The sequence below is a fragment of the Micropterus salmoides genome, unplaced genomic scaffold, assembly GCF_014851395.1.
Source record: "Micropterus salmoides isolate LMB-PRFRI ecotype aquatic unplaced genomic scaffold, ASM1485139v1 Ms_hic_scaffold_18, whole genome shotgun sequence".
Taxonomy (NCBI): Eukaryota; Metazoa; Chordata; class Actinopteri; order Centrarchiformes; family Centrarchidae; genus Micropterus; species Micropterus salmoides.
This window is the reverse complement of record NW_024040928.1, coordinates 7876759-7890283: the sequence shown is the minus strand read 5'-3', so window position 1 is coordinate 7890283 and position 13525 is coordinate 7876759. Positions and strand designations below refer to the sequence as shown.

General features: G+C 42.8%; 1 protein-coding gene across 2 annotated transcripts in view; it reads right to left on the bottom strand.

Annotated features, from left to right (window-relative positions):
* ches1 (checkpoint suppressor 1) overlaps positions 1-13525 on the bottom strand; it is a 60661-nt gene that overhangs the window by 4555 nt on the left and 42581 nt on the right. For both annotated transcript variants that reach the window (XM_038726682.1, XM_038726683.1), the window contains exons 4-5: positions 7709-7767; positions 394-502 (exon numbers count right to left, since the gene is read on the bottom strand). In XM_038726682.1, the coding sequence (XP_038582610.1) occupies positions 394-502; positions 7709-7767 (168 nt within the window). The remainder of the gene's footprint in view (positions 1-393; positions 503-7708; positions 7768-13525) is intronic.

Below are 13525 nucleotides of genomic sequence, written 5' to 3'. Positions count from 1 at the left end.
GTTTAATTCATTATGCAGTGCAGGCCATCATACTCTTATGCTCCTATGATGGATGTGCATGTCCATGCATGCTCCGAATGTTCTTTGAATCATGAGGCCTCTCCTTCTAATAAACCTGTTTGTGTGTGTGCGTGTGACCATTAAATAAACACACCTGGATAAAATGTTCTGAACTATAGGGAGTGTGTAAGTGCCTCAGACATTTGGACACAATAAATAAATTATTTAAATGTTGGTGCGAGATCTGTGTTTGTTTTCTGTGTTTGTTTGCAGGCTTCTGTGTGACTGTGCACTTGGATGTAGGTGTGTCCGTGAGGTAATGTGTTTGCGCAGGGAAAGCCCTGACTGACATTAATTCTATGGTTGAGGGCAACAGGAGCAAAGTATACCCACCTTATGGCCGAGGTTCTGCTCCCCACAGGGCTTACAGGTAGGGGTCTTATCACAGGGAAGAGTGCCTGGCTCCTGACACGGGTGCCATTTTGGATCACTCCACGAGGAACTATATAAGAGAGAGAGCAGCAGATACAAACATTTATACTCACTGATCCATGCTACTTTTGTCTCTTGCATCACACAAATCAGTTTCAAAGGAGGAAAGAAACAGAGGAAGCTTCTCCAAAATCTGATCGGACCTCGATAAGACCCGGGAGCAGTTCGATAAGCATTCACTGACCGTCTGAGGAGGCCAACAGGGCAATATTGATGAGCAAGGCAAGGTTAAATTGAGCGGGAAAGCGTCATAAATGAGTTAAGGCCGTTGTGAATCATTCAATTACTAACGACCGCTGGGTTCGGCTGAATCCAGCCTTTCTGATGCTGCGGGCTGGACAGCAGGTGGCTGGAGCTTAAAGGGGGTTACCACCAATTTTAAAATCTGTGAGCAATGACACATTTGTCCTGTTTAAATCTAAAACTCATTAAATGTAGTTTTTTTTCAAGCAATACTCCAAATTAACAGATCAAAAAGGTTTTAGAAATGTTTAAAACTCAAGTATTTAAGTATGCTCTTAATTTGTAGATTGTTTTCTTGATAAATTGTCCATAAAATAACAAAACATTCCCATCACAAGTTAGCAAGTTGCCATATTAAAATTGGTTGTTTCTCTAGAAGCCAAAAATATTCAGTTTAATGACATGGAAGACTCCAAATATCAACAATTACTAATACTGAAGGAATTGGCATTTTGGCTTAAAAATGACTTAAACGATTAATTGACTAATAAAATTGTTGTCAACTGTTTGAGCTCTATTCAGATACATCATTTCCTTTTACCTCTACCATTGGCACTTGGGTGCACTAGCAAGGAATTAGAAATGCACACATCTGTCTTAATCACGCCCCACAGTTCACTGTGAATGTCAGAGTAAAAAGTTAAAGGAGCGCTCAATAGACCTCCAGGATCAGACTGTGCTGAGACGTACATTTGGGAAAGAGTGCAGAAAACTGCTAAAGTATTCAAAGTCAGCAGGAGCACAGTGGGCTCCATCATTCACTGCAACTACCAAGACTCTTCCAAGAGTTGTCCATCTGGTCAAAAGTAACATGGCCCAATGACCATGCTAACCAATTTTCTTTCTCAGAAGGACTCTCCAGCACTCCATCTAAATGCCATTTTACTCCATTGAATAAATAGGCATATGGCAACCCTCCTGGAGTTTACCAAATAGTGCTTTCTCTGATCTAATGAGACAAAAATTGAATCCTCGGGTCTGAAACCCAAGCCTTTCCACTGGCAAAAACCAGGCGCTGCTTACTGCCTGGCTATTACCTGGTGTCACTACACACTGCGGCACGATGTTGGCACCATCATACAAACGGAGCCACCTACAGACAGATCCTTGAAGAAAACGCCACCGAATGGGGCAAAGATTCACCTTGCAGCAGCACAAGATCCTGAACCACACATTGAGCATAATGGACTGGCTTTGGAACAAATCCCCGAACATCCTCGAGGGGCCCAACCAAAGCCTGGACTTGAAGCCATTTGAAAATCTGTGGGGAGACCTGAAGATCATGGTTTACCAACCCTCCTAATCCAATCTGACAGCTCGTAGATACACGACTTAAAGCTATACTCATTGTCAGTGCATCTTCTGCGTACTGTAGTAACATTTCAGTTTTTTACTGTGAATATGTGTGCATTAAAGGAATAGTTCAGCAGTTTGGGAAAATACGCTTATTTACTTTCTTGTTAACAGACTGGCGAGAAGATTACAGTGTGTGTGTGTGTGTGTGAGCTCTTGAGGTGCTGGGATGCAGAATTTCGTTACCTTTGGACAGAGCCAGGCTAGCTATTTCCAGTCGTTATTCTAAACCATGCATATTTACTGTACAGAGTGGCATCAATACTCATATGTAACTCTCAGCTAGAGAGTACATTTTCCCAAAATATTGAACGATTTCTTTAAAATTTCACTTTGCCATAATGAATTAGGTTTATGCGTAGAATACTGGTGAAACAGAACTTTAAGAATTAAACTTTTAATAAAGACCCACTTGATGAGAAATTCATTTAAGGTTTCACCGTGTCCGGGGGGATTTCTGAAGATGTCTCAGTTTAAAAGCCACTTTAGAATCAAACCACCAAATAATAGTCTGTTTCTTATGCAGCTTCAGATTTTCCATCAAGGTCAAAGTCTTGACTATGGTTTTCCACTTGTGGAATGACCTAACCATTTTTCACAAATACTGAATGGACTGTGAAAGACAGACCTACAGTATCTATATCCCTTCAACTCTGCAACAGCTGTGAATCTATGACTATATATTTATCAGCTGTGTTGCAGGGATAAGATAATCGAAGAGAAGAGAAGAAAGAAAGACGAGATGAGTGTATGTGTACATCTTAGCCAAAAGCTCTCATTACTTAAGGCTGGCTGCTCACCACAGCCATCCCAGTTCACTAAAACAGCTGTCACTTTCATCTCCAGGGTCAGTCTGCATTTCGCAAATGATGACCTGCTGTTTGCTTTGTCTGCCACAGAAGCATTTGTTGAGGTGCGAATCCTAAAAACGTTTTACCACAGCATTAATATACTGGATCTTAAACTTGACTATTTTTTGCATTGTGGTTTTAAGTCTCAGTATATTTATGATTGATGTTATAAAGAGAAATTTAATTCGCCCCAAGAACCACAAGGCTCATTAAAACATACAAGTTGTCATGGCGAGGCCCCCCAGAATATTTAGTTCATGTTCTAACACACAAAGATGAATTATGATAGATCTGTTTGTCGTTTGTCATTGTTGGTGTGTTTCTATAGCTTTTCCCCCAGCCGGCTGTGTCCACAGTAATCTTATTGACTCCAGTTAGTGTGGCTCTGCCCCTGATATCTCCAGCTCTGCTCTCCATAACCTTATAAGTAGGTCCCTGCACAGAGTCTCTTTTATAATCTTGATCACTCGCTGCATGGTTGTGTGTGTGTGTGTGTGTGTGTGGGCAGTGCATTAGGTCTCCCCGGGTTGATTTGCTCCCGCCCCTCCTTCCCCACTTCACTCCAGTCAGGCTTTGGGTTGCCATAGCAACGGCTCCCCTTCCACATGCCACAGAGTGGTAGATCATGCATCAGCACAGAAATGATAGAAAAAAGCACAGAGAGGGAGAGAGAGAGAGAAAAGAGGGAAAGGAAATACCAAGCTCTGTTTGACACGGCCTCTCATAGCTCGGCGACACTCCTGACCACCTTTGTTTACCCTAGACACACACACACACACACCCCTCCTTCTTAGCACAAGTGCAGACAACTGTCCTCTTATGTGTGTGTTCTGTATCTTCACCTCTTCGCTTTGCTGTTTGAATTTCTCAGCAAACCCTTCTCTTTGTCTTTCTAATTCGGACCTCTCTTGTTGATCCCCCCCTCCGTCGATCTCGTCGTCATTCTATGTATAGTGGTGACTCATATCTTCAGCTGAGCATGCACGCCGTCTCTGCAGGTAAAAAGCCCGGGACATATGCTAAGGAGACGAGGTGACAAACTAAGCAGGGAAGGAGCAGGCAGCCCGACCCCACTCGCTGAGATTGAGCAATACATTTTACAAGCTCAAAGCAATAAAACAAAGAAAAGAAAAACACTCAGCTTGGTAGCAGCAAGCAGGACGCGCTAAGGAAAAAAAAAGTAAATACAGAAGAGAAGAGGTGTCTGTCTGCCTTTTTCCTGGAGAGAAAAAATCCTCTAGTCTGTCTTTTTTCCTATGCCTGCTCAGCTGCTCTGCCTTTCTGTCTGCTTCCTACGTCTTCGCCCGCCGCCCGTCTCCCTGCCTGCCTGTTTTCCAGGGCAAGCAAAGCCCTCAGCCTCCCTCCCCTCTCTCCGCTCTCATGTGCCGTGTACGCACTCAGCCTCCCATGCTCTCCTGTTAAATGAGTTCCACATGGCCCCGCAGGCTGCAGTCTCTGCACGGCTGGCAGAGGAGTGGAGCAGATAGGCACACACTCACTCACACTGAACTCACTCGCACAGTCCAAAGGTTCAAAGGTCACTCCCAGCGGACCTTGAGAACACAACCGTTTGAACCCCCTTTCCCCAATCTATCTGTTTGGCTGCTGTGTGTTAAACTGAGTAGAGTCAGAGGGCAGGATGCATACTAATGTTGTCTGAGTGACGGACTGACTGATCGACTGGTCTGAGAACGCCGGTAGTTTTACTAGGTGGCTAACTAGTTTGTCTATCTGACACTCCATCTGAGCGTCCAAGTGGCTGGCTGGCTGGCATGAGCTATGACTTGAAGGGGGGGGGGAGACACAATAAAAGCAACACTTGCTTATTGTATCTTAATAAGCCTTTTAAACACAGCGACAAACATGGGTCATATCAGGCTGAACGCTAACCAGCCGAACACCTCTGCTCCTACATCCTTGCTGGTTGGATTCAACTTTTACTTTCCGTACTTTTGATGCATCTGCCTGAATTTTGTCACATTTTCTATGATTTTCAAGTGCAAACGGGCTCCCTGGAAATCTTTTTATTAATCTGGTATTGCTTTGAAAAGGGGCACTCTATCGATTTTTCACATGAAGTTCAGTTAACTCGTCAGTTCTACTCGGTCAGTGGAAACTAACTGTATAATGTTTTCTGTGGCTCTGCAGGGAGCTTTGTCAAGTCTGAAAAAAAAAAACCTGTTGATGTCATCAGGGTTTGTAGTTGTGCTTAAGTCATTACAGATAGTTTTAGTGAAGTGTTTCCAATATTTTGTACTTTGACTGAGTGTTGTACTCAGAGGTATTCAGATACTTTAATTAAATAAAAGCAGCAATATCACAATGAAAACGTAACTAAGGACATTTACGCAAGTCCTGTAATTAAACACAGATACAGCATACAAGTACTTTTACTTCACTACATTTCAGGTGGAAATATGGTCCTTTTCAGTCCACTATATTTAGTTTACACCTAGTTACTTTGCAGATTAAGATTTCACACTAGTTATAAACATGCTGTATGATCAGTATATAAAATATGATGTAAAATGAAATAAGGAGATGTGATAAATGTAGTAACAAACAGAGCACCACCTTGATCAGCTACAACATTAAAAAGCTGTTTGCACCAGTAATAATATTATAATGTTAGAATAAAACCCTCTGAAAGGGGCCATAATGTGTAATGCATACTTTTACGTTTTGGTATTTTAAGTACATTTGTTAATTTTACACAACACATTTTGAATGCATGATTTATTAACTACTTGTAATGTGAGTGTATATTTATATAGCAGCATTGATACTTTTACATTAGCAGAATATCTTAAGTAAAAAATGCAAGTATCATCAACAAAATGTACTTAAGTATGAAAAGGAAAAGTACTCAATATGCAACTGATGCATTAACATGTGAGAAGCAATTTATATCGTTGCTAGTAGTACATATTTTACAACAATGTAACAATGCATCATTAGAGGTCGAGGTCAAATCTGACTGCACAGTGACTACTAATTGTGGAGTTAAAAGTAAAATATTTCCCTGTAAAATGTCACTGAGTATGTAGTATATTAAGTCTGATGTAGCATGAAATGACGTATTCAAGTAAAGTACCTTGAAATTGTACTTGTGTAAATGTACATTGTCTCTTTCCACCACTGCCAATTCAATTCATCTGCTATATTGTCTGAAATATTTATAATAGTGACTGTTCTCTAGCTATCTGTAGTTGCTATAAAATAAAACAAAAACCTCTTCAATCTAAAAAACTAAAAAAACTCTTAAGTCTGACCTTGTCTGCCATCTGAGTAGAATATTTACTGTTCTGCTAGAGTTGAAGGGAAGTCATTTGTAAATAAACCAGACGTAAACCCAATATATGTTTGAACCTTAAAGTGGTTGTGATGTGCTGATATTCTGCAATTAAACAGCTGGTCAATTTTTCTATTAACTTGGACACACCCTTCCTTTGCAGCTGACAGGCTAATAAAGCCTTAGAACAGGTTTCTAAATTGATCCAATTGGAAAAAAAGGTTCCTTCTTAAATGAAAGTACTTAAATAAAATAGGAAAACTTAGACCGAGCAGATCCTTATATAATTTAGAGCTATTAAATGATGAACTTTGGGGTGATGGGTTGGATTAAGGACACAGCTGCCATGTATTGTCCTTGTGTTCATCCTGAGCCGGTGCTGGGCCACAGGGAGAGGCAGATTTCAGCCCACATCAGCTCAGAGCGGAGCAGCTCTGAAAGCTCTGGGAATGGGAGATGGAAGTAATAACAGAGGGCACTAACAGCCCCAAACTCACTCTCTCTGGCAGTCCCCGTCCCCCCTCCTTGTCTTTGCCTCTGGCTGTCTGTCACAACTTTCCTTCTCCCTGCTGCCTCTGAATGTCACGCCTGACCATTCTGCACCCTCTCTCCCTTCAAAAACACATTTATAAAGTTTCCTTTTCCTGTCTCTCCTTGTCATATGTGCACTCTGTGGCGGTCTTCCTAACTATCTCCCTCTCTATCTGACCATCTGTCCAGCACGCTCAGACACATCACTCTCAGATTGTGTGTGTCTAGAGGGAGTCCAGGTTTTCAGACACTCTCTCCAACCTCGGCTCCTTGACCATTACTACTCCATTATCAGTGGCGATGGAGGGCGCGCCGCAGACGCCTAATGTATCCATTTCCCCCTCCATTTAGGACTCGGCAGCCCAGCGAGCTCCCGGAGTGCTCCCTGATTGGGATTGAATGTCCATTTAAACTGCCGTCCAGCCACCAGGGAGGAGGTTGAGGGGGAGAGGAAGAGGAGGAGAGGGGAGGAATAATGGGAAATACAGGGAAAAGGAGGTGTATAAGAGTAAAAGAGTGAGACTGTATATTGTGTTGAAAGAGTAAAGGAGGCATGGGGAATGCTCCCCAGCCTCTGATTTGAAGCTGAGATTTTCTCTCCCCTCTCTTTCTTTCTTTCCCTCTCTCACTTGCTGCTTCTCTATCCCTTCTTTTCTTTTTCTTTTTTCTTTTCCTTTTTCCTTTCAAATACGCCTCCGTAGAAAAAGCATTCCTCCTCTGGCACCAAGCCAAGTGTCAGAACTCAGCACTCGGTATTCTCAAGGTGCGCTTCTAAAAAGAGGGATTTGGAATTGAGATGATTGGAGTTGGCACATCCGTAGAAGGTGGAGGTGGGGGGGGGGGGGGGGGGGGGGGACAGAGAGAAACAGCAAGAAAGAAAAAAAGAAAGAAACAGGCTGAAGATCACACATATACAGTACAAGTACTTGCAGAGGTGAAATGGTACCTTGTAGGAGAACTCCTCCATTCTTTCTGAAGAGGGGACTCCCCGACCACAATGGAGGACTAGAAAGATAAGGAGACGAAGGGATGGGGGGGAGAAAGACAAAACTGGTCAATCATTTGATCATGTTGCAGCAGCCAACCAGCCCAGCAGGCTTCATCACGAGGCAGATAGAAAGGCAGGAATTTGAGCCCATAAGCCAGTGCTTCTGATTATAGTGATTAGATTCCCGGGTGTCCCACTGTTGCCATTATTCCCTGTGATTACCTCGGAGAATTACAGCCTCGCCGCTGTAGTCCATGGGGGTAATTTCTCATGACAACCCCCCACCACCACCACCACCCCCACTGGTCCATTCACACACATGTTCAATAAAATAAAAAAAAGCCTCATCAACGCACACACATTTAACTGGAGCTCACGTCACACGGGCATGTTTCAGACAGACGTGCACAAAGTGTGACACATTAAAACACGCGCCTATAGTCTTATCGCACTTGCAGCAAAGACACACGCACACACACACACACACACAGAGGAATACACAAAGCCGGGGACTCGGTTTAGGTGATCATTGCACCACTAATGAGGGAGGTAATGACGGCATTTCTCACATAGACAGAGACATCTTTATGCACACACAAGAAGACAATAGATACAGTGCTGCTGGTGAATCCTTAATTTTAAGACAGAGGGAGAACGATGGAGAGATAAGGAAAGAGAATGGGGGGGGGGGGGGCTTCCAGGTTGAGTGGTCTTTAGCTCCCCATTAGACAACACGTCAGACTGCTCATTTCTTTCTCTCTCTGTAGCTAGATGGCCAGTTCTCAAACACAGTCGCTGTGTGTCTGACAATATGGATCTTGGTTATATGTAAACACACACACACAGACACACACACAAAAGGACAGAAAACACCAGGGGATGCTGTGAACTCTGAAAAAGCAACCCACTCGTGGTTTCCACTCATCAAGAGAGTTTCCTTTGTAATGTGAGTCCTGTTTTATGTTCTGCTAAGCTGCTGAATGAGAGGATTTGGACGTGTGCACTTGTGATGTGGCTCTCACCTCACCAGATGCAGGGGAATAACGGTCTCTCACACACACACACACACACACAAACAGACCACATGGTTGCACACTCACACACACACTATCCTATACATGCACACACACTCACACAGCAGTACAAAAAGGCAAAAGCAGCGAACGCAAATTTCAGCCCTGAGCCACCTGCTGTTGCCATGGAGAGTTGCCACATTGCGTTGCCACGGCGATAACATATTTTTCCTGCGCTAACAGCCTGTCTGTTTTCCCCACCCCCCAACACCCCCACACATCTCAGTCTCCCCCCTCTCTCTCTGTTTTCTCACTCATTCTTTCCATCTCTCTTCCCAACCCTGCGCTCTCTCTCCTTCTCTCTCTCCCTCTCTCTCTCTCACAGTGCGACAGAACCTGCCTTATACTACATGTGTTGCCATGGCGGCGTTCCCGTTGCCAAGGCGACTCTGTGCATTTAATGTAGTGGGCGAGGGGCTAAACTCGTGGCAGACGCTCGTTCTGCAATCCCCCCCCCCAACTTCTCCCCTCATTTTATTTCTCCAAGGGAGGGTGGGAGGGATAGAAATAGAGGGAGAGATGGAGGGAGCTCCTCCCCAACCCCCTTGAGACACCCTTCCCGCCTTCCATCCATTCTACCCTCCCCTTCTCTCATCCAGATGCTGATGGGGTGTGAAGGAATGCACCATGGAGCTGACCTCCTACCCAGCATGTTCTCTCTCTCTCTCCCTCTTTCTCCTTTCCACACACACACACACACACACACACACACACATAGCCTTGCATATGTCAGACACCCATTTGGAAATGCATGCACAGGATACTTTCAATTACACACAGAGTTGGACTGAAACACAGAACAAGCATGGAATAACACACACACACACACACACACACACACACACACACACACACACACACACACACGTGCACCCACTTAAATCTGCAGGTGGGGGTCGAGTGGAGCGGTGTGAGTTATTACGGTCCATGAAAAACCAAGAGGTGTGAGTGACAAAGAGTAGAGGACAAAGAAGCATCATCGCTCTCTCCCTCTCTTCCCTCCCTCCTTTCTAATCTTCTTTCTCCCGTCCTCACTCTGCAGCTTTCTCTCTCGCTCTCTCTCGGTTCATCTTGCACTTCTGAGTTGTGTAGATCTGCTTGAGACAGTCCTTGACCTTAAAATAATAGACATGCTGTGCAACCATTCACAGTCATTACACTTCATAACATAATATTCTTGAAAGTGAGTGCTCTTGAGAGAGATATTGTATTATATTGATTGGACCTTCTGAGTTCCAAGATATATAAAGAGGATATGGATATAAATATGTAAAGACTGGACATTTGATTTAGTGCATCTGTTTTAGTATTCTTCTGACTGAATTTATTTATTGTTATTCCATAAACTTCAAATCCAAACCTTACGATTCACTACTACTAATTTCATACAGTATACCAAACAATTACCATGACCTTAAAGTTATATGTGATGGCTTTTTTATAGTAAAGTTTTTACATTTGCACTTTTAATTGTGTTGTTGTTAACGCTTGTAAGATTTAACAGAGCATTTCTGTTAACTGCACGATCTAGTTTCGAATCAAAGTCCGCTTACTAGCTTCCCCCCCCAGACTTTAACCCACATGCATGGTCTTCATCAGCGGATGGAGTTTTATTTTGTCATGCAAAACTTTTTGAATTAAATCATCCATCTTCTTAACAACTATAAGCTATGGTCAAGTCTGTGTGATACAGTAGAAAGCTCAAGGAAAAGACAGTAAGGGGACCTTGAGTGGACATAAGTTGTTTTTTTTATCAATATAACTTACAGTACAACTTTTGTGCCATTCCCCATGCACATTTTGAGCTACTGTGACTTGGAAGCTCCAGGCAGAACTCCTTTGTTTATTGTCTAACATCATTAAAAGTGTAACAGACTGCAGTTGCAAATTCTGACCTTCTGTCCACAGTGCCCCTATTGTGCCAAGTTATTACACAGAGCAAAGGGTGATATTAATTATCCATAGCCTATTGAACCCTGATTTTCCCCTTTAATTCACCACTTTAATGTGGCTTTAGAGTTAGAAAATACCATAAATTTCTCCATGCTGCTTATATTGAACCCAAGATAGTACTAAATTAAATAATTTTCACTCTTGCACCATTAAATCAAATAGAAATATTACAGATCATGTGTACAATGTATGCACACATTTTACTAATTCAGCCTGACATGGTTAATATCTTTGGAAACCTTGAGATGTGGATCCAGCAGCACTGCTGTGTGATGGAGCAGCAGCACAATGTTGCTGGAGAGGTTAAAGGACCATACAAGTGGTGTTCATGTCTTAGCCCATTAGCAACAAATTGTGCATACTGTACATGCTGTGCCTGCGCTTTACGTTGCTGCTGGCTAATTTCTAAAGCACACCATAAATTCTTAGATTGATTTTCTACTTTCCAGGCAGACGCTGCTTTCCATTAATCTAAGGATGATATACAAAAAGTCAACTCACAGATCCTTCAAAGAGGCTTGTTATTCATTCATACAGCAGATAACATTTAGAAGCCTTTATATGTTTTGTCAAAGTTGTAGTTGAAAGCGGTGACTTTTTAAAAGCTCTGCTGTTCAAGGATTCAAGTATGTTCAAGGGTGCTTTGACATCCAAGAGTCAAAAAGTATTTCTTTTGCCCAGACAAAAAGACACAAAAAAAAGAGCAAAAATGGAGGCTATGAAAAGGCTAATGTAAATTTGGTAATTTCTTGCATTAGAAAGTTTGCTCACTCTCTGTTTTTTGATGTTGGAGACCACTCACATGCAACAAATCCCTGCTAATAACCGCAAGCAACTGTAACAAAAAAGGCAACAAAAGATAAATTGTGGTGGATTTTTGTATTTCAAGTTTCCAACCTCTGCATGACTCTGTTGTTGTCAAATAACTATTTAGATCGATATATAATAGATATTTGATTGATAATTTCTTTTAAAGCAAAAACAGCCGTCATTCTTTGGTTACAGCTTCTTCTCTTGAGGATTTGCTACTTTTTATTTTAATTAATCGGTCAATTGAGAATATAATTGTCCGATTAATTGATTATGAACATAACTGCTTTTTGCAGCATTAATTGAAACCAGTGGCTGCCAGGAAGGTTGGATAGAACACACACACACACACACACACACACACACACACACACACACACAAATACACACACAATGCATGCTCTTCAGGTGCTGCATCTCTAGGGAATCTGGGCTCCACTCTAACCAAGAAATGGACTCTCGCTTTTTTTCCCATTTTGCACTGTGAGTCACAATGCAAATGAACACCCCCTCCCCTCACTCCCCCCATACACCGACCTCTCCTCACTACTCCCCGCCTCCCCTTCCTCCTCATGTTCCGAATCCGGCCTCCAATTTGTTCCACTTCCCCATACCTCATTGTTCAAAATGACACTTTTACATTTTATGGTGAACCAATTATTCTGTCTTACACAGTCCACTGGCTCTGCGAGCCAACCTGCCCGGATCAGCTGGGGAGCGGGGTGGTGGTGGTGGTCGGGTATTCGGAGAAGGAGAGAGAGAAGGAGAGAGAGAATGAGAGAGATGGAGAGGGAGAAAGAGAACAAGCGGAAGAAAGGGAAAAAAGATGACTAATAGTACATCTAGCTGACATATCCACAGGGATGGGCAGAAGAACTGGAAACCGAGAAATTAGCAAAGGGAGAGGATGGAGGGTGGAGGAGAGGTCAGAAGGGGAGAGGAAGGGAGTGTGGAGGAAACAACACAGGTGGATGGAGGGAGGTGTGTGTGGGGCGTGTGAGCGAGGGGTTGCAGAATGAAGTGAACGTAGACAAAGGAGGATTTAATTGAATGATAAAGTGGTGGAGAGAGAGTGAAAGGAGTGGAGAGAGAGAGAGAATAAATCAGAGCAGGGATAAATAAAGAAGACAGAGTACTGGGTGCCCCACTAGTTGTAATGTATGCCTGAGGATGAGGATGAGCGGGAGGGTGTGTAGGACATTAAAAGAGGAGACAAGAGAGTGAGAAGAGCGGAACGGAGGAGTGTTAGGAGCCGCAGGAAAAGGCAGAACAGGGGAAGGACAGGGAAGGCTGGGGAGAGGGTGAGGGTGTTAACATGTAGAGAGAGAGAGAGAGAGAAAAGACAACCAGCGCTTTTACCTGTTATGAGCCTGAGGGGGAGGGAGAAAGGAGGAGGGATGAGAGTGTTGTTGCATGAAAACAGCGTGCTAAAAGGTTTAAAGAACGGATGAGGTGGGTCAGCTATATAACGCCTGGGGCCAGGTGGGTGGAGAGAGCAACATATGGAGAGAGAAAGACAGAGGAGGTGAGGTGGAGGAGTGTATATATTTCATGTTTCATGTGCCTTAGGTTGCAACTACAGATTCTTTTTATCTATTTATGTATCGATTATGTTTTTATTAAAATCTATAAAGTTTATAAAGCATCAGGAAAAAAAGGGAAAAATCCTGGTCGCAATGTCCCAGAGCCTGAGGTGACGTCTTTAAATAGCTTGTTTGTTAAAAAAAACAGTCTAAACCTCATTGATATTTAATCTACAATGATATATAGGACTATAGGATATTTCCACAGATTTTGACTTGATGTGAACTGATTTGATTCTCTAAGATCCACTTGCATTAGATAAATACAAATAAAAAAAAAAAAGATATTCTAGGACCTTGTTTCATTCTAGGAACATAAATTTATTACCATTACCAAGTATGCACAACTCTTTCAT